Source organism: Gouania willdenowi, chromosome 7 (assembly GCF_900634775.1).
Source record: "Gouania willdenowi chromosome 7, fGouWil2.1, whole genome shotgun sequence".
In the NCBI taxonomy this organism is placed as follows: domain Eukaryota; kingdom Metazoa; phylum Chordata; class Actinopteri; order Blenniiformes; family Gobiesocidae; genus Gouania; species Gouania willdenowi.
Genome location: NC_041050.1, coordinates 5,032,141 through 5,059,777, shown reverse-complemented (window position 1 = coordinate 5,059,777; position 27,637 = coordinate 5,032,141). Strand labels below are relative to the sequence as shown.

Genomic DNA, 27,637 nt, shown 5'->3' with positions numbered 1-27,637 from the left:
AAACTTGAAGCAAAATGCACAGCAAAACAAATGGCGGCAACTGGAATCAACGTCTCTGACCGAACTGTAAGAAAACGCCTAAAGGGACTGGGATTCACATACAGAAAAGCTAAATGAAAGCCATCATTAACACAAAAGAACATGGTTACAATGGGATAAGGAAAAGCAATTGTGGACTGTGGATGACTGGATAAAAGTTATATTCAGTGATGCATCGCAAATCTGCATTGGGCAAGGTGATGATGCTGGAACTTTTGTTTGTTGCCGTTTCAATGAGATTTATGAAGATGAATGCCTGAAGAAAACGTGTACATTTCCACAGTCATTGATGAAAGGGGCTGCATGTCAGGTAAAGGTACTGGGGAAATGGCAGTCATTACATCTTCAATAAATGCACAAGTTTATGTTGACAGTTTGGACACTTTTCTTATTCCCTCATTTGAAAGGATGTTGGGAGATGATAATGCATCTTTCCATAGAGCAAAAACTGTGAAAACTTTCCTTGAAGAAAGACACATAGGGTCAATATCATGGCCTGCAAATGGTCCAGATCTCAATCCAATTGAAAATCTGTGGTGGAAATGTAATAAAATGGTCCATGATAAGGCTCCATCCTGCAAAGCTGATCTGGCAACAGCAATTAGAGAAAGTTGAAGCCGGATTGATGAATAGTCGTGTTTGTCACTCATTAAATCCATGCCTCAGAAACTGCAAGATGTTATAAAAGACAGAGGTGGTGCAACAAAGTCCTAGTGGTGCGTTGTAGTGTTTTTTGTCTTTTTGTTCTTCATGATTCAACTTTTTCCCCCCTCTGCTTGATCCATTTGGTATTGACTACCACATTTGTTTTCGTGATTTCTTTTAGTGTTTTCTTAAAGCCAGAAAGTTGCCATTCTAAATGATTCAGTTTTGTGGCATGTCTGTGATCTACTTTTTTTTTTTTTTATCAAAATTAAACAACTGAATGAACATTCTCCAAGAGTGGTGATTCCATCATTTATGCCAGGGGTTGAATATTCAACCCTGACATGTTTTGCGTACATTCCCCCGCTAGAGGGCAGTCAAAGTCAATACAGGAGTATGACAGGGCGTATATGGATGTAGACCTCACCTCAGCTTTGGATTGACTTGCTTTCCAAAAATGACATCATCACTTTAACAGAGAGGAATTATTAACATATTTTGCTTAATCTCAATTTAAACTGTTTACTTTCAGTGGATTTATTCCAACTCTTGAGGTAAAGAGACAGGAAATCTATAGATGTTGCCTGGACTTTTAATGGATTAAAGGAATTACCAAAGTGAGACCACTCTCTTCAATGTAAGAATCATCACAAAGTTCCTCTAGAGAAATATATTTTGACTTTAATTTACCACAACGAAAAATAACATGCTCTGAAAAGAAATTTTGAAAATATATTTGGAACACAATGATCATGTTGAGGATTTGGCTCCCAACCCTAACTTCTACTGTATGTATGAAATAGTGAGGATGGTGTTTAACCTCTTATCTAAACTGTCAATACTAAATGTCCACAAACATTATGTAAATGAATGTGAAAACCAAAGGAAAAAAATTCGGTAGCCAAAACAAAAAACTTTAAAAAAAAACCACCTGGAACTAAAATACATGTATTTTTTTTAAAACTTTATTCTTTCTTCAGGGCCCGGTAACAAATGTAGTTGGACCGGTACATGTCCACGGCTCAGTGGTTTGGGACCACTGAATTACAGCATCCTAAGACAGAGATATTATAGTACCTCCAGGATCAAGACTTCAACATTATTTGAATTTACAAAAACCTTCTTCAAAGTTGAATGTCATTTGGGGGAATTCTTTCAGATTTTGAGTTAAAAAAGAAGGAAGAAGTAGGGATTTAGAAGGAATCGAGTCTTCAAGCAAATCATTTGCAGTATGAATAAATATGATCACGATCCTGTGGAGAGAAGAAGGCCACATGTTTATTGGAGAGTTTTAGTTGAATTTGTACAGACTTGAATGATGCTTAACCTCCTAAATTAGCGTTTTGTTACTTTGAACATGCAGAGCCACCAAAAATTAAAAAAAAATCATTGTGACAACAAATTAGCTCATATGACGTGCGCACAAAAAAAACACTATTTTGTGGCCATGAAATATGAAATAATAATCATTCTGGGACAGTAGAGGGGCTAAAGCTACACGATGGACAGATATACGATGATACAATTTTATTTTTGGTGGCGAATGAGCTACAAAGATTTTCTAAAATGCCTAGCGTAGAAGGAACCAGAATATTGAGAACCACGTTGCTTTAATGGCAGCTATTCACGAATCAATATTAGTGGCCATGAATTAGTGTTTTGGACACATGTCAAAGCTAATTTATGGCTATAATTTATTAGTATTTTTGACAATGTCATGTCTGGGGACAGAAATATATGCTGTTGCGGACTAAATTTGGTCCGCGGGCCTTGAGTTTAACACCCCTTTTTTTCTATGAAATGAAAACATGTAAACTTACATCAAGCATGAAAAATAGTTGCCTTTTTTTTAGTTGACGGAGTGGATCTTGCAATCTGAGAAAGGCGGGGCTTCTGTTTGGCCCCACCCTCTAACCGCAACTAAACGCGATGTTGGCATCGAATTTGAGTAAATAATCATTCCAAAGCAAAGACGGGTGTGGAGTAGGATTTGAACTATTTACCTTCTTTTAGTTTTTGGACAACCCTGAGCTAGTGTAGCTTGAAGAATTAAAGAAAGTCGCCCCACATTTAACGCCAATATAGCGCCATTTTTATTGGTTTCAACATCGCAGTGGTCTCTCAGCAGGAAAAATGCACCTTCAAACGACTCAAAGAACATAAGTAATGGTTAGAGGTGTTCATCATATCTAGTCTAGCAGCTGTGGCTAGGCTAACATTTCCCCACCTCAAATTTTAGAAGGTCTAAAAACAGGGGTGTCAAACTCATTTTAGTTCAGGGGCCAAATACAGAGCAGGTTATCTTGAGTGGGCGGCAGATTTTAGGGGGCAAAATTAGTAATTTAATCATTATTGTGCTCTAGTTTGCACTTCTACATAAATGATTAAATATGTATGCCACCGAAAATATCAAAGCAATAAGTGACATATATCCATTTTATGGCCAATTTTGATGTAATTTGGAAACAATTTGTGGAATAATTTCAAGAAAGATGCAGGATTTTTGGAAACATTGGAGAGTTAATTTAGCACTTTGAGATTAAAAATGACTGCCATCATGTGATATAAGCATGGGGGAAATGTGAGCTCTGCTAATATTGTGGAGTTTCATTAAATGTGTGTATTATTTTGGAGATATCTAGCTGAAATATCCACAACTGATTTAATTGAATTTGCACAAAAATCATGGTTTCTCTGACTTTTTTGCTTTCTGCTGCGGGCAAAATTAGATGCTGTAAAGCAGAAGTTCTCAACCTTTTCATCCCGCGACCCCCAAAATAAAGGTACCAGAGAGCGGGGACCTCCACTGTACTTGAAGGTGGTTTAACACAGACATGAACATTGAAGAACAGTCATGTGGAGACACGGCCATCTATAAGGGCGAATAAAGGGGAGAGTGAAAGTCACAATATTAGAACAATTAAAAGAAACAATTATTTAAAATTGGCAAATAATGTGCATGACAAATCATGAATGTGGTTAAATTGGCAAAAATAAGCATGAAATATGGTGAAAAGAGGTTCAAAGTGACAATAATGGATAAATATGTGTGAAAGGGTTTATAAGTGTCGAAAATGTCTTGAAAGTGGAAAAAAATATGCAGAAAAGTCCTTGAAATATGATGGAGAAGCAGCAAAAATGGTAGTAAACTAGCAAAAAAATGCATTAAAAGGAGCAAAAAAAAAAAAAAAAATGGCAAGAAAAAGTGATTAAAACAGGTTAAAAAATGACAACTTTGGTGCAGTTGTAGAAAAAGGGGAAAAATAAGCTCAAATTGTTCAGAACATATTCTTAGTTTCTGGAAGGCATCTGGCAACCCCCTCCCAGTGACTCGCGACCCCAAACAGCGTCCCTACCCCAAGGTTGAGAACTGCTGCTCTAAAAGGCCGGATTTGGCCCCCCATGCCTTGAGTTTGACATCTGTGTCTTAAAAGATCACATTTGGAGGTCTAAAGAAGACCATGATTAACTGTTTTCATGGTAAAAGTGAGACCTACAAACACTACTAGACGGTCTGTTGTTAATGGTACTGGACTCTCTAACCCTCCCACCTCACAGAACATACTTTAAAAAGCACATACCTCACTCCGCTATCAACTCCCACCTCCTTCCTGCGGTCATTTAAAGCTTTAGCTCATTCTAAACTTTCCACAGTGCTAATTAGCATCGCCTGACACAACACGTGACGTACAGTGAACACACTCAAGTCGCAGTGACACGCCCACGCTTCGTTTTCTCATTGCTTTATCTGCGCCCTACACCGAAAGAGCAAGTTAACAGCAAATACAGACAGATCCCAGTGAAAGTAGAAAATTTCACAGTGTAGAACACCACAGTCTTATTAAATGCACAGAGGAAGCAAATAGCAGATATTCAACTTATTTTCTGATCTTACGCACATGTCAGACTCTTATTAAGAGCGTTTGTAAGGTTTGAAACACTAAAGAGCAGATGAACTAAAGCACGTTTTGTCTCGTCAACTTCAAGGCACTAAGAAGAAAATCATTATATCTGATTACATGACACGATCGATGATAAATCCCAGGGTGAAATGCAGGCATCTATTGAGCTACTGTAATCTGTGGTAAAAGCCAGTCGGTGTGTAAACAGTTGACACACAAAGTTGAAGCCCACTCCAGCTCCTCCAGGATCATCACCTCCAACATGTTGCACATTACCACACACACTCCATCGGTCCATGACAGACTTCAGTCATTCTGCGTCTCTCAGTCTGTGAAAGAGTTGCTCCGTGGTCGCTCCAAGTGACCAAAAACCTGGAGAAGAGCTACAGCTGAGCTACAGCTGAGTGTGAAGGAGGATCCTCTTCGCTCTGTTTCGTCTGCGATGAGTAAAAAGAACGGCGTCCTCCTCCGAGCGCTGTCGACCTGCGGGGAAACAAACAAACAACACACTCCTGTTTCACAAAGCCCATGTGTATCAGCTTCTGAGGCAGCCCTTTATCACCTGACATGGAGGAAAGTGTCTCAGGACAAAATGTGAACAAAGAGGATGGCCAGGCCGATGTTGAGGAAGATCACCATGCAGACCATGATGGTGTTTGGGCCCTGGAGAAGAAAGACAAAAAGAACAGTAACTTCAGTAACAAACATATTGTACCCATTTCCACTAGCGAGACCCAGATTCTCCTAAAAGTCATTGATCAAACAAAGATTAGGTCTCACACCAGCTGGGATCTGCTTCTTTAGTCAATCTGCTTTAAATCATTGCAACAGTTCAACAAATATATCTATAACCTGAAGGAAGGGATGATTTCTACAAGAAGTTTTCAGGAGACAGCCATTCAATTTGTTTTCTGTAACCACTAAAGGTGTGATGACATATCGCTCAACAAGATATCCTGATGTTAAAACGTCTAAAAATCCCTGCTACATCTGTCCCGAGCAAGTGAAAAACTAAAAAACAATAAATTAATATAAGACAAAGAGGAAAGCTACAATGGCCTCGAGTAAGGGATTTTCAATATCCACGAGGGGTGAAATAACCCAAAGTTGGAAAATAAAAATGAAGAAGTCGCATACATAATTTTTATATTCCAACAAAGAGTAATATTTATACTATAAAGTAAAACACAGATCAGATGTTTTCTTACATTCCCACATGCAGTATTGGGCCAATAAAAATATTAAAAAAAGTATTTTCTTAGATTTCAAGAGCATGTCACCCAAGAACCAATGCATATATGTGACTAATCATTAGTGATGTGAACAGTCTATGTTCATAGCTCAAAGCTGATCAATTTACAGGGAGCTGAGACATATGCTCAGTTGTTTACTGAAGGCCTCAACATGTTCCAGACCCAAACCCCAACCAACTTTTTTCCCAATTTTGAGGGCTTGGCATGTCCACCAGATAGGATGTATAGCAGATATTTTTGTATATTCTGAGAGTATAGGTGGAGCTGTATTACTATACCAAATTTCAGTTTCCTTTGTAATGTAGTTCCTGAGATATGGGAAGCTTAAAATGGAAGAAAAAATTTTGAGACCGAAGTGCATGGGCCATTTGTGAAATGACATGGAATGACCCTACAGTAGACAGTATATATACTTAATGAGTTTGTAATGTTAGTGTACCATTTTGAACACAGCTATAGTCAATGTCCAAAGAAAATGTAGACATGCTAATATTGTTGAAAAAGAAGTTGTCCATACTGTATCTTAAATCTGGGCTCTGTAAATTAACCTCCACAGTTCATGTATAGATAAGAGCATTTTTTGGAGAATGTCATGATGATGACATGATTTTTTTACATTTTTAGACTGGCATTAATAGTCTCTGTTTTTGCATTCTTTTGGCAGTGACACTTTTTACTAGTGCTCTGTTGAAGGTGTTCCCCGCTTAGCATCCAATGAGAGATAATGATAGCAACCACCATCAGGTCAGAAGATGAATGAATGAAAACTGATGCCTGTTTTCACTGTGGACCTTCAGCCTCATGGGGGCGCCGTCATAGAAGTAATCCAGATTCATTCTCAAGGCAACATAAATGCCACTGAGACATTTCAGGCTAATCCTCGACATACTTGTTGACCAAATTAGACAAAGTGACAGATTGGCATTGCTTTGCCGTTAGCTATGCTCCTGAGGTGACTAAAAATAATGAAATGTGAGTCTTTATGTTTCTTCTCTTACCTCCGGCTCCAAAGACTCCAAAGTCCCGTCAGTACTGAGGCTTGACATGGCCTTCAGTCTGCCTTCTGGTCTCAGGTCTGTCTTTACTGATGGTTTTGTGACCAGAGCTTTGGCTTCTAATTGTTTTGGTGCAGGTTTGGGTTCGTGGTTAGTCGCAGGTTTTGGGGGCGGAGCTGGGCTAGGCTGACGTTTGGGTAATGGTCTTGTCTCGGCTTTGCTTGGTGGTCTGCTAGCCTCCCTGGATTCCACCTTGTTCTCGGAGACGGACGGCACTCGTTCATGCACTGATGGGACTCTTTCAGGTTTGAGCTCCGGGGTCCTCGGTTCAGGTGCGATGGCTTTGGACAGTGTGGCACCCTTAGTGGCAGGACGAGGGGCTTCTTCTTCTTCATCGAGCAGAATGAGGCTGTTTCTTACAGGCGTAGCAGGGGCTTCAGGGGACTCTTCAGCTTTTGTTTCGGGGTCAAACTTCTGCAGAGGCTTGATCTCCAGCTCAGAGCCTGGCTCGGTCTTGTTGCTCTGACGGCTCGGGGTGCGCAATAGGCCTTGGCCGCCCTGGACCAACCCTCCTTCAGGTGCTGCCAGAGCGGGAGCACTAATCGAAGGCGTTGTGGGACGACTGTTCGATCTGCTGTTCGGTTTGCTGCCATCGTTTTTGATACTTCCTGGGCTGAGGAATTTGGACTCCTCCTTAATCATGATGCCCGGAGTGGGAGACGGGGTGCGGCCGGGGGAGGAGCCAGGCATGAGGCTGTCGAGTTCGTTAATGAAGGGGCTTTCGGGCGGCGTAGGCAGCGGCTCCTCTTCAGCGAGCAACGGTTCGTGCATGATGGTGTCTGTCATCTCGCTGCCATCCGCGGCTTCCTGTAACGTTCTCTTCTTCAGGTACTCTAGACCTGAAAGAGCAGAGATTTACAGTGTTTTACCAGTAGACCATGGCAGCTTATAGCCTGTGAACCAAAGTGATCCACTCTGTTACTTCTTCCTCAATAAAGAACAAAAAGGAGATAACCTGGGTGCAGGGGATTGGTTATCACTAAATCAAACAAGCCAGGAGAATTCACAGCCTGTTCAGTCCTAAGTCTGCAACTCGTATTTTGATTTCTTGATAAATAAAATATCCGATTCAATATACTGAAAAAAAAAATCCTTATCCTTTATAATTTCTTGGTTCGTAATTAATTGGTGGAGGTTTTCGCTCTCTGACTGCTCTCGTTCTTAATCTGTGACTAGTTCAAACTTTTAGCAGTAAGTAAAACATTAAGACGTTCAGTTGCTAATGTTTGTGACTGAAAGCTCTTTAACAGACTTCCAGTAATCTTGAAGTACAAATTTACATCTAAAAAGTGATAAACCACACAATATTTGGGAAATTGCCTTTTTTCCTTATGTAGGAATTCAGAGATTGTTCTGGTCCGGCCCAAATGGACAAAAACCCCTGGTTTAATTTACCTGGAAATGGGACTATGAAAATGTTGATGGGAGCAGAATTTGATGCCAATATCGTCCATTTTACTACAAATCCACGTATGACTTCAGCTGAACAAGGAAGACTCCTTAAAACAGGAGGTCTATGCAACCATGGCAACCATTGGATGTCTTTAACTTCATCAAAGCAGTGTGAGTGATGTGAATGGAACACTTCCTTGAGTAATCACTACGTCACAGTTTGTGTAAAGATTGTATAGAATAGTCTTTCATTGGAGATGCTTTTGACTTTTGGGTTAATAATCTATTTAATGATAATAGAGGTATGTTATTAACTCTGACTCACATGATTAAAAGCCTTGTGTCATTGATCAGCACTTGTTGAGGTTCTTTAGAAGAAGTTTCTAAAGTTCAGACCCACCTGGCTGGTAGAAAGACGGGGAGAGCTCTTTGGCCACCAGTCTGGCGATGCTGGACTCTCTATTGGAGGCGAGAGCCGCCTGCTGGGCTCCATCTGCCTTGGCCTTTGAGTGGGTTGTTCTGCAAGTAACGGAAGAGGTGGTTATGTTGACGTTGTAGTGATGACAAATATTTACAACATTGATACAATGTAGTTTGACATGGTCTTTGCATGTGTCAAACTCAAAGCCTGGGGGCAAATTGATCAGTTTTGGTTCAAAAAAGGATAAAACATTCATTTTAAAAACACATTTTCAACATTAAAAACCAATGCATTTTTCTTTATCAGGGTTGGAAAGGGATGAACACAACTTTAAAAACAGGTTGATGTTAGAAGACGGAAATAAAAAAAAGACAGTTTTTTCATGTGGTGCGACTGGAAGGTGCTGTTTTCAAAGTAAGAGCGTGTATTATAAAAAGGCTGGTGCGATGACTTCTATCTGTGTTTTCCCTTTGGAATCTTACTCTGACGTGATTTTTGACATGACAAAACTAGGCTTGTCATCTGCAGAAATCTCTGCACGGATATCACACCAAAGTGGAGGTGGAAGAGCTTTTTACTGCAAATGTGTGTCCCTGAGACACATTCTTTTATTTCAACTTCTGTAAGTTCTTTTTCTCTCCTCAAATGCGCTCTTACTTTGAAAATGAAAGCTTCCGGTCGCACAATATCATTTCACTAAAGGAAACAATTATTTTTTTTTCTTTTAGAAACAAAAATGATAAAAAAAAAACACTTTTTAGTTTATTTCTTCTTGACCTTTATAAAGAAAAATGCCTTACATTTCATTCCTAATCTTTGAATTTTGAAATGAAAATTAAATACCCACTTATTACACAAGCATTCAAGTGAAGAAGTGGAAGAATTTTGTTCTTCAAAATAAAATACCCATAACACTGATGAAAATTAAATACATTTAACTCTTAAAAACTGGAACAAAATGGTCCCTGGACCAATACTGGTCCACGGGCCAGTGGTTGGGGACAACTTCCGTTATGTGTTAGGGTTGTTTGGTAAATGAGAATACTGGGCCACAGCAGTAGGCCTAATGTTGGAGTGTTATATGTCAACTCTGACAAGCAGAGCCCTGTTTTTACAGCGTTTGATTCAGAACTTTTATGAATCTCTTAAACTCTTATTTCCTAAACTGAGCTTTTAGCTTTTAGCTTTCCAGGCTGCTGCAGTTTGTCCGTCTGTGACTTGGAGAATTACTGATTGTGATTAGTCTGTAGATACTTGACATACTGTAACATTACACTGAGATGAAAATAGCTTCCCGGTCCACTTTGAGAGTCAGCAGGGACGGTGCTTCCCACTGGAACAATTAGACACTCCTGAGTGATATAGATGGTCTCCACCTGTCCACCTCCCACCAAGACCCCCAGAGACCCAGTTCTTACAGAACCTCAAGGGTTAATGTACAACAGATGTATGCGGGAGAAATTATCACTAAAATGTGTTTAATAATGATATTAAATACATTTTAAACCTTACCAGTTTAATCAAAATTACAGTATATACATTTAAACTAAAATTGCCAGAACTTTTTATGTACGCTATTGTATATATTAATACTGGGTATAAAGGGCAGATGTTACATTGTGTCAATGACAGGTTTATTATTGTTTTTTCTATTTTTGATTTTGTACAATAATTTGCTTTTAAAATAATAAACCCTGTCAAAGTAGAGACAAATAAAAATACCATTAATTTTATATTTTATCAACAATTTATTATTTAAAATTTATATTTAAATTGAAATATAATATAAATGTTTATATTTAAAACATGTCTTGTTTTAGATTAAACCTGTGCTGTCATTGTAAAGATTAAACTAAGAATAAATTTTAGATAAAAAAAAAATAAAAAAAAATTGTTAGGTGTGTTAGTTCATCCTTATTTTTACATTTTGATGCATTTATAACATTTGCTGTGTCTTTTAGCGTGAACAGCCAGCTGGTGATAGGACAAGAAAGATGGCGACAGATGACGCGCTCCACCTTTCACCTCATGACCTGCTTGTGATATGAATAGAGTTTACATTGTGTGTCTGCAGTTTAAACTTCCTGTGGCCTCTAATCAATGAGTCAGCTGATGTTTGATCAGCATCGATGGGTCATGAAGTCAAACTAAATGCAGGAAGTCATTAATAAGGACTTTCAAAGTAATAATGAGTAAAAATGCATTACTTCAGCCACTGAAGACGAGCTAATCTAAATGTGTCTTATACACCATCAAAATAGTCCTTAATTATCCTCCATTATAATGCAAAAAAGATGAATATTATTAATATATCATGTTGCAGTGTGAGGTCAGACATAGTCCTTAGATGAAGAACTGCTAATACTTTGAGGCTACTGTGAGTAATAGCAGTAGCTCTGTGCACTAATATTGTGTGCATAGACTATAGTTAGCAGCAACATTGTTACTACTTCACTGAGCTAATTGTTAGCAGCTACATTAGCCACATTTACATGGGAGCTTTAATTCCCCTTTAATTAAGAATAAAAGTTAAATCCTCTTTAAACTGACCTTATAAACACTTAATTCCTAATGCAAATGTAATTCAATCCGAATTAGGTGGCTAGTTTAATTCTGAATTAAATAATTCCTCTTTCTTGGAAACACTGAATTCCACTTTAAGTTAATTACGGTTGTTCTGCTCATGCTCATCTTGTCGCGATGACAAACTGGTGACGACATAATCCAAGATGGCCGCCCAGACACCAGCCGAGACTGTTTATTTAATAAGAGCCTTAGAATATATGGATATAATGGAAAGAGTGGATGGATGGAAGTATAAACATGCGGACATTCACGCGGACTTACTGTATATACAGGAGACAGAGTAATTCTGCAGTTTGTAATATCACCAGTTGTTAGAGCTACTGTCTTTACCAGGGAGCAAATATTTATTCGGGGTAATTGTTTTCTGGAGTTTTACTGGGCTTTATTTAGCGGCGATTATTTCCTATCGCCTCCTGCTCACTTGACCAAAGTGAAACTGTATGTTATTGTTGAGCTGCTGTATTTAAAACTACAATCAAAATAAAAGTGAAAACTGTTCTTCTATGTTGTAGCTGAAAAGAAAAGGTTTGTTGTGTGTTTTTTTTTTCTGAATATGTCACGTTCGTCCCCTGTCCAACCAGAGCCCTTCCCAACCCCCAGACCTAAATTGAATTGAATAATGCAGAATAATCCTGTTTTCCATTACTAAATCCATGTAAACACGAAGCAGAACACTTAAATTCCATATAATTTAATTCAGAATAACTAATTCCGAATTAAAAACATCATGTAACCGTGGCCATTGACAGAAAGCCTTTTCCACAGCACAGGAAATATCACTTCTACTTTGGCAGGTGTGAGGAGTAGGTCACACATACACACAAAACATACACACACATTGGTTGTGGGGATGTAAGGTCACTATGTGTCGCACACAGACAGTTTTACACAGCCAAAACAGCTTGTGGTCAAACGAACCCCAGAGGAACATGTTCAGCACATTGAAAACAATGTCACCATGATAATTTTATGCTTAATCAATTGTACCCATCAAATTAGGAAAAGTCATGAAATATGAAGCAAAAAAAAATTAAAATCAACTATTGTTTTTTGAATGATAAACATTGAATGCACAAAATGAATAAAAAATAAAAAAAAACACTACTGAAAGAAAACACACAAAATGACTCCAAAACACGACAAACTAATACAAAAATACACAAAATGAATCCAAGAAACACACTACGGAAAATAAAAACACACAAAATGACTCTAAAGGACACAAAACTACAGAAAAACACACAAAACAACTCCAAAAACACAGAATTAACTCAAAAAACAAACAAAACGAATCCAAGAAACACACTACGAAAAATAAAAACACACAAAATGACTCCAAAATTACACAAAATGACAACAAAAATAAAATACACTGCATGAATTCTAAAACAAACAATACGTTGAGAAATATCATGAAATATGAAGCAAAAAAATAAAAGTGAACTATTATTTTTTGAATGATAACAATGATGTTCTGTTGCTACTGTCTTGAGACTGTTGGTAGCCCCGAGCCTGAGGTCACAATCGAGCTCTGTTGATCACACACACACTGAAAGTGCACGGATCAGCAGTACAGTGTGTAATCCAAGCCACACAACTAAAGCTAGGTGTGGTGCATGTATATACGGCAAGCCTTTATACCCTAGCACTTGCTTACGAGCTGTGTCATATTTATATCTGTGAAACCATTCGACACCGCTGCTGACGCAAGGTGGACAGAGATCAGGGACCAGGGACTGTTACTGGCCTGAAGATCCCAGCACTGAGAGAGAGAGGGGCAGGATTTAGGATCAGGCACACAGTAGAGGTAGGAAGGTAGGGGCGTGTACGCAATATAGAAACAGAAATACACAAAATGACTCCAAAGTTACACAAAACAAAAGAACACAAAAAGAAAAATATAAGAATAATCCAGAATGCACAAAAGTAACCCAAAAGTACACAAAAGAAAAACAAAGAATTACCTCCAAAAAGAAGCAATTAACTCCAAAAACACACAAAATGTCTCCAAAAAACACACTACTAAAAAACCCCCACACAAAATGACAACAAAAATACACAAAATGAATCCAAGAAACACACTACGGAAAATAAAACCACACAAAATGACTACAAAAGTACACTACATGATTCCTAAAACATACAAAACGTAGAGAAAAAAATACAAGGACCTTTGTTCTTTCCTGTCGTAATAAAGTTCAGATGAGATATTATTTTAAATTCTATGAGCAATAATAATAATAACAACCATATGTTAATAAGCATATATTAACCCTGCCTTGTATTTAATGTTTACATTCTCCAATATTTCCAATGTATATTTTATCACATACATTATGCTAAATATTTACAGTTTGTTTAATTTAATAATTCTAACCCCCCCCCCCCCCTTCATTTTATTTATTATTATTATTTCATTTAAAAGGTATTTTGGAATCTGAGTGCAGTTTAAAAGTCTGATTTGCTTACACGAGTCAGGACTCAGGAGTGAGTGAGTCCTGAGGATGTGTGTGTGTGTATGCAGCTAAAGAGGGAAGTGTGCAGTTTGTGTGTGTGTGTGTGTGTGTGTGTGACGATGCAGCAGGAGAAGGAGTAGGAGGGGGATAATCAGCTGTTGCATTCCCCTGTGATTATGATACAGCAAGAGTAAGCCTGTCCATATTTAGTCAGGGCTCCTTTGTGAGCACCGTGCTCATGCATGTGCATCATTTACACCCGTCCTGACCCACAGGTCCTCCTGCAGATGCCCGACTGTCAGTGAACGCAGCACGACAATGTCCACAAAGCGTCTGAATGCCAGTAAAAGCCCTTACCTGCCCTGTAAGCAACAGAGGAGCTGCTGTCTCTGATTCAGAGCATTGCTTGTTTTATGTATTTTTAACCCTCGACTTTGCTGCCAAAGGATCATGGTGAGAAGAAGCTACTGCCAGGAACAGATGTGTCATGTCTGCTTTGCTTATACAACAGGCATGCACGGTTTAATGGTCAGAGCTTACAAGAGAAGAGCACCATTTAAAATCTAACACCCTAATGCAGGGGTGTCAAACTCATTTTAGTTCAGGGGCCAAATATGGAGCAGTTTGATCTCAAATGGGCCACAGATTTTTAGCAAGAAAATTAATAATTTCAACATTATTGTGCCCTAGTTTGCACTATACGTATACATAAAATACAAAATATGTAAGAAACCGACCATATCTAAGAAATAAGTGACAGATATCAGTTCCAACAGGGTTTTCACTTTAAATTTCCTAGATTTTGTGACCAATTTCTATTCAAGTAAGGCAAATAATGTCATACTTTGAGGAAAATGAATTTTGAGTTTTTTCCAACTGTTCAACGTTGAAAATGCCTGCAATCGTGCAATATAAGCACTGGAAAACTGTGAGGCATTGTTGAGTTTCATTTACACAATGATTGACGTTTTCTCTGTCATCTTTACTTTCTCCTGCGGGCGAATTGGATGCACCGAAGGACCAGATTTGGCCCCTGGGACATGAGTTTAACACATGTGCCCTAATGCATGTAAACCCAATATTTGTCACTTAGAGTATCCACAATTAAATAGCTAAATATGTAGACACTATTCTGATATCTATAGAGAGTAGTTCATTGTAAATTGGCAATGCTGCGTGCCAGACATGGGAAACTGGCGGCCCACTTGGCGGTCTAGTTTTTGGCAGCTCGCAAAGTAAATGCACAAAACAACAACAAAAAAAGACAAAAATTCTTCAAAAACAACAATAATACACAAGATTATTACAAAAACACACAAAGCAACATCAAAAATGTACAAAACAACTTTGAAAACACACTAAATGACACAAACACACAAGATGACAGAGATCAACAGAAAAATACAAGTAACTTAAAAAAACACATTCAACAACAAAAATATACAGATGACTTTAAAACACTCAAAACAACAACAAAAACACACTGCATAACTTCAAAAAATGCACAAAATTACTTAAAAAACACACAAAACCACATCAGAAATATACAAAATCAGTTCAAAAACACAAATTGACTTAGAAAACAAACAAAACAAGAACAAAAATATACAAAATAATTTAAAAACACAATAACCAACAACAACAAAAATATAGAAAATACTTCAAAAACACACAAAACAATAAAAATACACAAAATGACTTCACAAAAACATCCAATTGATGTTAAATTTGATCATTAAATGATGACTAATAAATATTGATAATGTGGCGCTCAAATCATCAGACACAATCACATATTTGTGGCCCCTCCCACAGCTGTGATAAAATCTCTGCTGTATGCATTATTTTATTTCCGTACTAACGCTGCATTAGGTTGGATTGTCATAGTGTGAGTTGGATTCTAAGTGTTTATTAATGTGAGTGTATTTCTGTGCTGCACAGGTCAGCCTAAACTTTGGCACAGTGGATACGTCTGAAAAGCTGCTTTCAGTATTTATATTTCCATCTGCTTGTGTGAGAGTCTGTATTCTATCAGTGACGTCTCACTGCAGTAAACAAGGAGCTCATCTCAGCCCCACTAGTCCAAGACAGTGGAACAAAACACCACCGCAGCCATGTACGGTCACAAAGAAACAGAGGTCTGTAAGTGTGGAAATAAACCATAATAATAACTCTGCACTGTGGGAGACTGGGAGCACTCACAGGTTGGGAATAATGGTTTCCACCAAAGAAGTGAATGATAGCTGTTCTGTAATATAGTTCCGAAGGTAAAAGCCAAATTCTGCAAAAGTACAAGTTTCTGTTCAATGACGACTAATGCTAATATTAGCATGGTGAATATGTAACGCTAACTTTAGCTACCAGAAAACTGCTAAAACAATAGCTCTTGTAGGGCTGGGCGATATGGTCCAAAATTAATATTTCAATTTTTTTTTTCAAAATGGTGATATACAATATAAATCTCAGTAATTGTAATTCAGATGAAGTCTTACCAGAAAGACAACTCAGGGTTAAACTTAAACGGCTTGATAATATGTGCCACTTTAGGCTTTTTCTCCTCTAAAGGACAGCACGTGTGAGTGAGTTCTGTAGTGTGGCTTGTTTAGTGGTAAATCTCTGTTAGAACACAATCAGCAATCCATCTAACTGTGCTTTTCGTGATGTTCTGAGAAGTAGAGAAAGCAGCAACTCCAAAAACAGTTATTTTGATACAAAATAAGGTATAAAAAATACATATATATTGATATAGGCGATATTTACAATTTCTATATCACCAAAATAGAAAACAATATATCTTTAAACTCTATATATTGCCAAGCCCTAGACTCTTGTGCAGTGCAGTAAAAAATCCTAACTTGAGTTAGCTAGTAATGCTAACAGTCTTTTCAAAAATCTCTTTCCTAGCAATTAATGCAAATGCAGCCAATTCAACAACAGAAATGCTCCTTAATGCAGGCTAATGCTAACGCTGACAAACTACAGTAGCTAAGGCCTCTATTGTTCTCTTTCTACAGAAAAGAGACAATAAAAAAAAAAAAACTTCCTAAAACAAAACAAAAAAACACTACATGACACGGAACATACACTTATCCTACATGTTTTGGGAGAAAATCACACATTTTATTCATATTTTCTTCATTAAGTGGGTGGTTGTAGTCCCTCTGAGAGTAATACAAGTGTTTATGGGGTGATTGGGAGGTCTTTCATCCCCCCCTGCTGTCTTTGGCCAGAAAACTAAGCTTGCAACTTTCCCTGCCTCCGGACCAGTACAAGTCTCGCAGCTCTGTTCTCATTCCCGCGACAAGACGTACCGCGTTACGACAGCCCAATGCACACTAAAGGTGCGTTCACAACGACTGCAGTCACTTCAATTGCCCGTGATGAGTAGCTTGAACACAGTGGTGCTTTTTGGTCACTCCAACACGTCATCGCTCCAGTGACATCATTACCAGGGAATAATTGTGTGTGTGTGTGTGTGTGCAGCAGTGTGACAAAATGTAGGCTTATTCAAGAAGGTAACCGCTTTCATTTTGTCCCGGTACATTTAGGAAGCCTCCTGCTGCCCGTCTCACTGTAGCGGGAGGGAAGAGCTGCTGCCTCGGGGGGTGCGGAGTGTTTACGACAGTGACATAACCAAAAGGGACCTTTAGGGGAGCGCTAAGCGCAAGTTACTTAGTTCTGTTTAAACAGTAACAGGGCTACTATTTACTAGAAACAAAATCTTTGGCTAACACCATCAGACACAAAGCAGCAAATTACTGATGCTAACATCAGCAGTGAAACTAATTTGTTGGAGTTAGTGGTTAAACTGTGACGGACAAACAGTAGCTGTTTTTCCATTACAGATTTTCGCAAAATAAAAGCGATATTTGTAAAATTTGTAAAAACAGACTCTCCAAACCTCCTTAAAACACTACGCATTCCTTTGTTGTTTCACGTCTAATGTGGCAGTAATCATTTTTAAGTATAATGCTAAGAAATGTCACCTGTCCACACGTATAGCGCCATGTTTTCTCGGAGAGAGGTGGTCATGTGACCAGGTATGTCACGTTCTGTGACGTGTATTTGCGGAAAAAGCGTTTCCATAGCGCTTTTGAGATACATTTCCAATTCCTCCTTAAGAAAACATAAAAACCTTTTTGTGTGATTTACATTTTGCACATTTCCAAAGGTAATGGAAACCCAGCTACTGATAACAATTTTGCTTTCTGACAACAATTAATGTAATGCATAAGAACTACAAAGCAGTAGTTTAGACAGAGACAGAAAGAGAATGAATGACCTGTTTACTCCCCCCCTTCTCTTTCTTTCTCTCTTGCCCCGACATGAGATGTAAATGACTCGCATGCACGTTTTGGGACATTTACATTGGTATGTATTCCATGCTTTTGCCATAAGTTCTAGTGTCACAGTTAAGGGTACCTACATTCTTTCCTTTGCCATTGCAGCTCTTTTCTTACCTGGAGGCAGCGATCTCTGCCTTCTGCTTGGCGATGGCGGCAGCCCTCTGGGCTCCCTCAACGGCCCGCTCCACCTTGTGCTTGATCTTGGTTCCCTTCAGCTGGATGACCCTTTTCTTCATGGCCTTCACTAGCATGTTGTTCATGTACTTGCCCTCCTCCTTCCCTCCCTCAGCGAAGGTTGTGCAGCCGTACCCATGCCTCTGGTTGTTGACCCATTCACCCTCGTACTTTAGCCCACTTGACCTTTCGCTTATTCCATAACCCGAGCGCTTGTCGTTTTTCCATTCGCCCATGTAGACCTCTGTGGTGGTGGCATCAATGTCGGCCTCCACTGGGGGGAAGTCTTCGGCTCCGGCCAGGCTCTCGTCCATGCTGATGGTGGAGTTTGTGTCGCTGGCGTTGGAGCTAAGAGCCGACTCTGTCCTCAGAAAGCTGATCTTGCTCTTCTGGCTGGACAGTGACGTGCTCGACTCAGACTTCTTCAGTTTTCCCAGCAGGGAGCCCCGGCGAAACAGGCCCTTCTTCTTGGGCTTCACAGCTTCGGGGTCCACCTGGAGCGTAAGCGCGAAGCCTCCACGAGAAGGTCCCAGCTGTGTGGGAGTGGCCACGGGGGTCTCCTCACCTGAGGCGTTGGTGGTAGTGATGATGGGGATGTCCTGCTGCAGGACGGTGCCATTGCTGTGCTCGCTGCGGAGGGAAGTCAGCGAGGTGCGGAGAGGGGAGCGGACCACTGCAGCCATTCCGTAGGGAACACTCTGGCGAACACCATAGCCATGGCGCATCCCTCCAGTAAACTGACCCTGAAAAGTGCCTGGAAACACCACAAGGGAAGCACAGTTACATGAACCAGTGATACAGATCAAGCTACACATCTGTATTAGCCCGGTAGATACAGTATGTCAAAAAGATGTTCACTTCTGGGAGAATGCATGAACCTTTGTTAATTGGTGCTTTTGAATATGCTGAATACATTTTTAATGGGATCCACGCTGGCAAACCAACGGTTCCCACTCAAAAATCATGAAATCCAAGATGGCCGCCATCCGAGGAGGAAAGTGATTGGCTTGACCTCATTTTTGTTGTCGTTTGTTCACCTTACTTTGTGTGTAAACCCCTAAATCCTAAAACGAAAAAAAAAATTGCTGTTATTTTGCCACAACTTTCAGTCCATCAAAACACCGGGCAGAGTTATTGGGGGGCAAACAAAGTAAAAACACTTCGTCTGTCTACAGCAGGGGTTCTCAACCTTGGGGTCGCGAGACACTGGGAGGGGGTCGTCAGATGGCTTTAAGAAACTAAGAATATTCTCTAAACAATTTTTGCTTATTTTTACCCTTTTTCTGCAACTACACCAACTTGCCATATTTTAACCTATTTTAATCACTTTTTCTTATAATTTTTCTCCCTTTAATGCATTTTTTCTACATTACTCCCATTTCTCCCACATTTTTTCCACTTTTAATACATTTTCGGCACTTAAACCCTTTCCACCACTTTTCCAATTAATGTTGCATGTAATGATATTATTGTCACTTTTAACCTCTTTTCACCATATTTCTTGGTTCTTTTTTTGCCATTGTAACCACATTCATGATTTTGTCATTCCCATTATTTGCAGTTGAAACTAATTGTTCCATTTTTGGTCACTTTTCTGATTAAAACAAGTAAGTAAATGTGGTTATCACAGAGTCATAGAACAATGGATGACTGTTTTGCTGACTTTATGGATGGACCCCAAAAATCTCACCCCTTTATCCCCCCTTATGGATGACCCTGTCTCCACATGACTGTTCTTCAATGTTCATGTCTGTGTTCAACCACCTTCATATACAGTGGGGGTCCCCGGTTTCTGGAACCTTTATTTTGAGGGTCGCAGGCTGAAAAGGTTAATAACCACTGGTCTACAGGACTCCACATCCCTCAATGCAATGTGCACAACTTTTCTGAAAACCTGCTTAATAATAATTATGTTAATGCACACACATCAATCCTTCACCTTCCATTGCTTTTGTTTGTGCTAAAAACAAGCACATATGAAACTTGTTGAGGTTGTGCATGTTCCTGAAGCTGTTAGCTAAACAACGTCCCCTTAAATGTTTAACTTCCTGCTGTGCCTGGACTCCAGCTGATGTTAGAATGACGCCAGGAACATTGTTTGCGTCAAAAGACTTGTTCATTATCGTCACTGTAACATGCCAGTCTCAGGTCTGCTCGCATGATAAAAGTGACCTGACAGGGATTACAGTGATGGCCCTGTGCGTCTGAGAGGGTACAGAGAGCCCCTCGGCTATTATTACACACTGACATGTGGCGCTATCATTTCCCCCGACCGGCCAGTTCAGAGCTGGTGAGTCAGCTAAGTTTAACTTATTATGATTCACTCTGAGTGATTGAAAAAATCAGAGATAAACTTCATCAGAATTCATATGAATCCATGCAACCTTGTCAAAACATAGCGTCACAGCGAGGCTTGTGATGCCTGGTTTTTCAGATTTTTGCTGTTTGCTAAAACATCTGCACCATGTGACTGCAGACTCACAGTCCAGCTAGTCATCTCCGCCAAGGAGGTCAGAATTTCACCTGCGTTTGTGTATTTGTTTATTTGTCTGTTAGCAGGATTACGTCAACAGTATTTAAAGGATTTTGACACAATTGTAACCAAAGCCAGACCTTAGGCCACAAGTGTCAAACTCAAGGTCCGGGGGCCAAATCCGGCCCTTTAAAGCTCCCAATTCGGCCCGCAGAAGAAAGTAAAAAAATCACAGCAAAAACATGACTCATTGTGTAAATCACCAACTAATTCATTTGTAGATATCTCATTGCTTCCAAATACACAAAATTAATGAAACTACACAGTTTTCCCACGCTTATATCACATGATGGCAGTCATTTTTAATTTCAAACTGTTCTTCGGAAATCCTCAATTTGTCCTCAAATTATTACCCAAAATTTCCCCAAATTAAATAAAAATTGATCACAATATGAAGGAAATTTAAGGTCCCGCAGGTACAGATATCTGCCACTTATTATACGTGGAAGTGCGAACTAGGGCACATGGATGATGAAATTGCTCGTTTTACCACCTATAATCTCCAGATCACTGGATTAAACTGGTCCGTATTTGGCCTCAGAACCTAAAAGAGTTTGACACCCCTGCCTTAGGTCATGAAAGGTTCCATTAGATTTAGGCGATAATCTGGATCAATATACGGATTCTGGATTAGTTTAAAAAGATCAAAGAATCCCTATATCTCACAATTTGGGAAATTTCAAAAATTCATATCTCAGTTTGTAATAGACCGACCTTTATGAAATTTGACTGGTCAGATTAGGTCCTCAGTTGGGGATATACATTTCTTCCAAGCCTTTAAAGTGTAAATGATCATGGTACCATAAATCAGGATGGAGATTTGGCACTTGGTGGAGGTTTGAACTCTGATTCATCTTGTTTTACATGTTACCCAGCATTAATGAAGCTGAAGCTGTGTAGAAGATGTAGGAAACCTAAGGAGCAGAGAAACCAGTACAAACCCAAATTTACTTCTTTGCACGTAAACTAATTGAAAGTTTGCTACATTATTAGTTATTTTTTCTCTTTGAGAATGATATCGTTATGAAGCTTGGACTAAACAGAGTTTGACTCCCCTGCTCTTCACGTCTCTAATAAATATGCTAACCCAGGAGACGGCCACAGGAGCTGAAAACGGAAACAAATAAGATATATTTGATCTTTTAAAGTAGAGATGAGCAACTTTTGTCTCAGTGGGGGTCACATTATAAACATTCATGTTAGCATTTAGAATAATGACCAATCTGAACAATATTGATGTCATTTTTGTTCACTTTTATTGTAATTTTTTTGTTTACACTGTAATTTTCTTGATTTCTGGTGTCACTGAGTGTTTTTGTTGTCAATTTGTGTTTTTAGTGTCAATTTGTATATTTTTCTCAAATTTTGTGTGTCTTTGTTGTCATTTTGTGTATTTTTGTCGTGATCTTAAAAATTTAACTGTCATTTTGTGTATTCTCAGAGTCATTTTGTGTGTTTTTGTTGTCAATTTCTGTATATTTGTTGTCAATTTCTGTATTTTTCTGTAATTTATGCATCTTTGTTGTCATTTTGAGTATTTTTGTCATCATCATGATTATTTAACTGTCAATTTGTGTGCTTTTTGTTGTCAATTTGTGTATTTGTGGTGTAATTTTGTTTATTCTTGTCATCATCTGAGTATTTAACTGTCATTTTGTGTATTTTTGTGGTCAGTTTGTATATTTTTCTCAAATTTTGTGTGTCTTTGTTGTCATTTTGTGTATTTTTGTCGTGATCTTAAATATTTAACCGTCATTTTGTGTGTTCTCAGAGTCATTTTGTGTGTTTTTGTTGTCAATTTATGTATATTTGTTGTCAATTTCTGTATATTTGTTGTCAATTTGAGTATTTTTGTCATCATCATGATTATTTAACTGTCAATTTGTGTGCTTTTTGTTGTCAATTTGTGTATTTGTGGTGTAATTTTGTTTATTCTTGTCATCATCTGAGTATTTAACTGTCATTTTGTGTATTTTTGTTGTCAATTTGTATATTTTGTGCATCTTTTGTATGTTTTTGTTGTGAATTTTTGTGTTTTTAGTCATTTTGCGCGTTTACTTTTGGGGTCTACACAAAATTAGACCGGGCTCCGCAGCTGCAGGTGTAATCCTACCGGCACTGACTCTAATCATAAAGTAATGAGCAGTGTCGTTGTCAAATAAATATTAAATATAGCGCTGGCAAATAGATGCGTATGTTTTTCTCATAAAATGTGAGACTGTTTTATTGGCACAGATGATCTGAGACGCTCAAACAGCTGTAAGTTGAGGAGTGAAGTTAAATGTTTGAAGGCAGCACAGACAGTTGTTCATTGTGGTTGATTAGAAATTTAGAATGGGTGCAGAGGTCCCAAACTGCTGGCACGTGGGCCATTTCTGGTCCTCTGCGCCAAGTTTTCTGTCCCGCTTCTGTTTACAAAACATCTGACATTTGGCCTCTGATTTAAAAAAAAAAAGAAAAGAAAAAATCAATTAAATAACATTTCGTTCAGCGCTTTGAGATGACTTTGTTGCATTTTGCGCTATATAAATAAAGTTGAATTGAATTGAACATTTTGGTGTCGTAAAAGTACAATATGGACTTATTCAAGAGTTAAAATAATGTACATTTCTGTATATTTCTTGAAAAACATTGCAAAGGTCAGGCTGTAGAGAATGCTGCATTAATATAAAACAAATAGGATAACATTTATTATTTTTACAGATTAAATTGAAATGTTTTATAAGATTTCAATGACTTATGTAGTAATAATAATAATAATGATTTTATCTATCAGTCCAATCTTTAAAATAAATACATATTTTACTTGTTAAACTGACCTTCATATACCAAGATTTCATAACAAATAAATTAAAGTTTAAAAGTCCTTTCTTTTTTCTAAGAAATTTTCAAAATTTAAGGAATTTGCTTGGATCTTGCACCTTTTCTTTATTGTTAAAAAGAAGTAACGCTGCTGCCATTTATGAAAATTGTTTTATTGATGAATGTGATTTTATTGCACTTATAACTTCATCACGCTGTTGTAATTATGCTTTATTCTGTCTGTCAATTTTTTTTTTTTTACCTTGTATCTCTATCTCACATTTTATTTTCTTGTTTACCTGCCCAGGGACTGCAGACATAAATTAGCTATTTGCTGTAACTCTGGTGCAATTGAACAATGTCTCTGTTAAATAATCGATAAATGAATTGAAATTAATTCAGGAATAAGCAGGTAGAGACTAGGGCTGGGCGATATATTGAGATTCAATATATATTGAGTTTACCATTTTGGTGATATGGAAAATTACAATATTGCCTATATCGATGTTTAATTTTTTTTACATCTTATTTTGGATTAAAATACTCAGTTTAGGAGTCACAACTTTCACTACTTCTCGGAACAGAATTAAAAAAAACATTTAGATGGATTTCTTCCATACTACAGACCTCACTCACACATGCTGTCTCTTTTAGTAGTCTGGTCAGTTCGGGGAAATATTGTGCAAATTTGTCTACAAGCACCAAATTTGGCACACTTGCAGTTTTTGACCTGTTGAATTCAAATCTGGTGAGAGACGCAGCTAATTCCCAATGGGGTCACCACCATACTGGACAATTCAAAATGGCAGCCACCCAAAAACAGGTTTTTCTACTAGACAACCAAAAGTCACATAATTAAAATTAAAAACAATTTTTTTCAAAGTTTTGGACCCCAGGGATTCTAAATAAGATGCCTATATGACAGTAATCTTTACTGGCATTACCATATTGGAAAATCAATTATGGCCACCTGTGAATATTTAACATTGAACATTTACAAACAAAAATATATGTATTTTACAACATGGAAGCCTGACATCCTAGATCAATATCCTGAATTGATCAAATAAATCAACTGTTAATAAATGTGTCTGTGTGACTTTTTGCATCCGCAACATTAACCCTCAATTGTCTTTCTGGTCAGACTTCATTTGAATTAAAATTATCAAGATTTATATCGCATATTGCCATTTTGAGAAAAAATATAAAAATATGAGTTTTGGTCTATATCAGGATTGGGGTAAATTATAATTGTATTTGCGTAATTGAAATTGATTTACTATTATGTTGTAATTATAATTTTAAAAATCTGTTGCTGTTGTAATCATAATTAAAATGTAATTGAGTGTAGATAATTGACTTTGTAGTTGTAATTGCCGTGAAAATTCTACAAAAAACGATTTTATATTATAAATAATTAACAAAAATAATGATTGAATGCAAAACCGGGAAACCATGTTACTTCTATGTACTGTTCTACACAGTTAACAATTATTAAAATATGTCAAAGCTTTCCCAAATGTTACCATGACACAATAAAGGCTCAGACGACCATAACAAAAATATTAAAATCTATATTTTCATTGATTAGGAAGCCTAACAAGGTAATCAGGAGTTAGGAAAGAAATTAAATGATAGATATTTGTTTTTAGTGTATTTTACAACTTATTTAGGAGCTATAAGAGATGCTAACAAAAAGCTAACACAAGAGGAAGGTTAACTTTTATTAGATTATTTTTTTTTCAGGCTCAGTAACTGCGATTAATTGTAATTGAGAACGTAATTGTAATTGACTTTCTGAGGATGAAAAAATGTTGCAATTTAATTGAAATTGGAAAAAAATTAAGGTCACGGTAATCATAATTAAATTGTAATTAAACATGGCTAATTGAAAATGTAATTGTAATTGAAAAATGTAATTGACCCCATCCTCGTTTATATCGCCCAGCTCTAGTAGATAATATGAATGAATGAATGAATGAATGAATGAATGAATGAATGAATGAATGAAGGGTCTGTGTGGGAACTTTTGGTTGTTTTGTTTTTTTGGTGTTTTGTGCGTCGCTCACTTCCATCCGCGTACGTCTCCGTCCCGTACCCGTCCTGCAGCCCGTTGTTCCACGTGCCTTCATATTTGGCCCCGCTGCCCACGCTCACCCGGACTCCGTATCTGCCCTTAAAGCCGTGAGTCCACTCCCCTCTGTAAATCCAGTGGCCTTTGGTTTCCACTCCCAGCCCGTGGCGCTTGCCCTGGGACCAGTAGCCCTCGAAGGTGTTCCCGCTGGGCCAGGTGTAGACCCCCACCACCTCGAAGCCGTAGTTCCAGGAGCCCGAGAACTCTCCCTGGCCCTTGGGTCCGGTGCAGATGCCATGGCCGTGGGCCTTGCCCCCCTCCCAGCCGCCACAGTAAGCTCCACCGTCGTCGAACTCAAAGCGGCCGCCGCTCATGCCTTTTACGCAGCGTCAGAGCGCAGCGCGCGCGAAGAGAAACGCAGGGTTCGCTTGGTTCGTTGGTTGAAGATGATCCGTCAGACTAACTTCAACCTTCACCTGACATCAACACTGACTGTGCTGCTCCTCAAAGATCAGCCTGGCTCGGGTTCTTCTTCTTCTTCTGCTTGGTTCTGTTTGGGAGTCCATGAAGTTCCAGGACGCACCTTCACCACGGGTTCTCCAAGCTTCCTTCACGTTTCCGTTATGTTACATGTGGATTTTTAAACAATGTAAATGTTTCTGATTCATGTCACGACAAGCCAATGTTCTTGCATGGCTTTCTCTGCTCGGGTGGCCCCTCTTCCCCCCTGTCCCTGTCCCTGCAGGTCCACCCAGCCCAGCACAGCTATCTGTGACTGAGGCTGTCGGTGGAAATATGTGCGCAGACCTAACAAGGCGACCGAGACACGCACACACAGGCTCCAAAAATACGACCCAATCCTTACTCTGCAGCCTGCAAGGAGCCCAGCCAGAGCCAGAGACCTGCCACTTCAGGACTCAAGTGCGTGCCACGGGGGGCCACCAGAGGTGAAAGTAACGCATTACAAGTACTCACGTTACTGTAATTCAGACGGGGCAAAAGTACTATAGTCTTCAGCACTGAAGAAAAAGTATAGATACTTGAACAAAAAGAAGATACTCTGGTAAAAGTAAAAGTATTGAAGTTATTCCCTTATCTGAGTAAAAATAAAAAAGTACAAGCTATGAAATGAACTTAAGTAAAAAATAAAAAGTAAAACAAATGTCCTTTCAATAATAAAACAGGGTTTTTAAACCAGCAAATCCCATACATTTTTTTTTCAAGAACTTGTGGAAAACTGGTACATGAAAATAAATTAAATCTGTTACCCTTTATGAACATCTGGAGAATTTAGCACTCATGCTCCATTAAACCCAGAGCAGCTTTGAGGGTAACATTTTTTAAAAACTTGAAAATGTAAACCATAAAACTATAAAGGACCTGCCAAACAGAAAAATTAAAGCTCAAACTACCAAAAATTTTAATTCAGCCTCAAGAGAATCATGTTTTCCAGGTTTCTGGAATGAAGACGTGTCCTTTTTGGTCTGAAAATGAGTCCTGCTGCTAAAAAGTTTTTCACAAGCAGCTTTGCAGTTGTTGGTTTGTGTCTTTTTATGTCGTGACGTCATCTTTGAAGATCTTAAAAGTAACAAGCTCATTTTTAAAACTAGTGCAGTGCCCGTAGGAAGTATGTATTCATACATGCACGGGCAGATAATCAGTTTATACAGTTTATACAGTCTGCCCATGCACATATGAGTATATACATATGTAGGTGTTTGTGTCCATGTACTGTATGTATGTACAGTGTGTGCAACCGAACGCACATGTGTGTGTATATTGATATACTGTATCTAAAATTCTGTACATAATTGTTTCCCTTTTTTATAACACTCATAACTTAATTGTAAATTTAGTTCCACAGATATATAGTGAAAGCCTATTTTTATTTTATTATTTTATTTTATTTGCACATCACAAATGTGGCTATTTTTCTTTAGCATTGAGAGGGAGAGAGAG

The 27,637-nt window shown here is 38.4% G+C and overlaps 1 protein-coding gene across 1 annotated transcript; it reads right to left on the bottom strand.

The window, feature by feature from the left end:
- Nucleotides 1–1,627: 1,627 nt before the first annotated feature.
- On the bottom strand, nt 1,628–26,488 carry jph2 (junctophilin 2). Its single transcript, XM_028453727.1, has 6 exons — nt 25,674–26,488; nt 18,210–19,023; nt 8,687–8,805; nt 6,838–7,733; nt 5,149–5,249; nt 1,628–5,069 (listed from the first exon to the last, which is right to left on the bottom strand). Exons 1-5 carry the CDS (start codon nt 26,050–26,052, stop codon nt 5,169–5,171), a joined length of 2,289 nt encoding a protein of 762 aa, XP_028309528.1. The 5' UTR covers nt 26,053–26,488; the 3' UTR covers nt 1,628–5,069; nt 5,149–5,168.
- Between the last annotated feature and the right edge of the window lie 1,149 nt (nt 26,489–27,637).

Coding starts and splice junctions, on each gene's coding strand:
- jph2 (XM_028453727.1), bottom strand. CDS start 26,052: ATGAGCGGCGGCCGCTTTGAGTTCGACGACGGTGGAGCTTACTGTGGC. Junction 19,024..25,673: donor GGAGACGTACGCGGATGGAA/GTGAGCGACGCA, acceptor TGGTGTTTCCAG/GCACTTTTCAGGGTCAGTTT. Junction 7,734..8,686: donor CCCGTCTTTCTACCAGCCAG/GTGGGTCTGAAC, acceptor CTGCTCTTTCAG/GTCTAGAGTACCTGAAGAAG.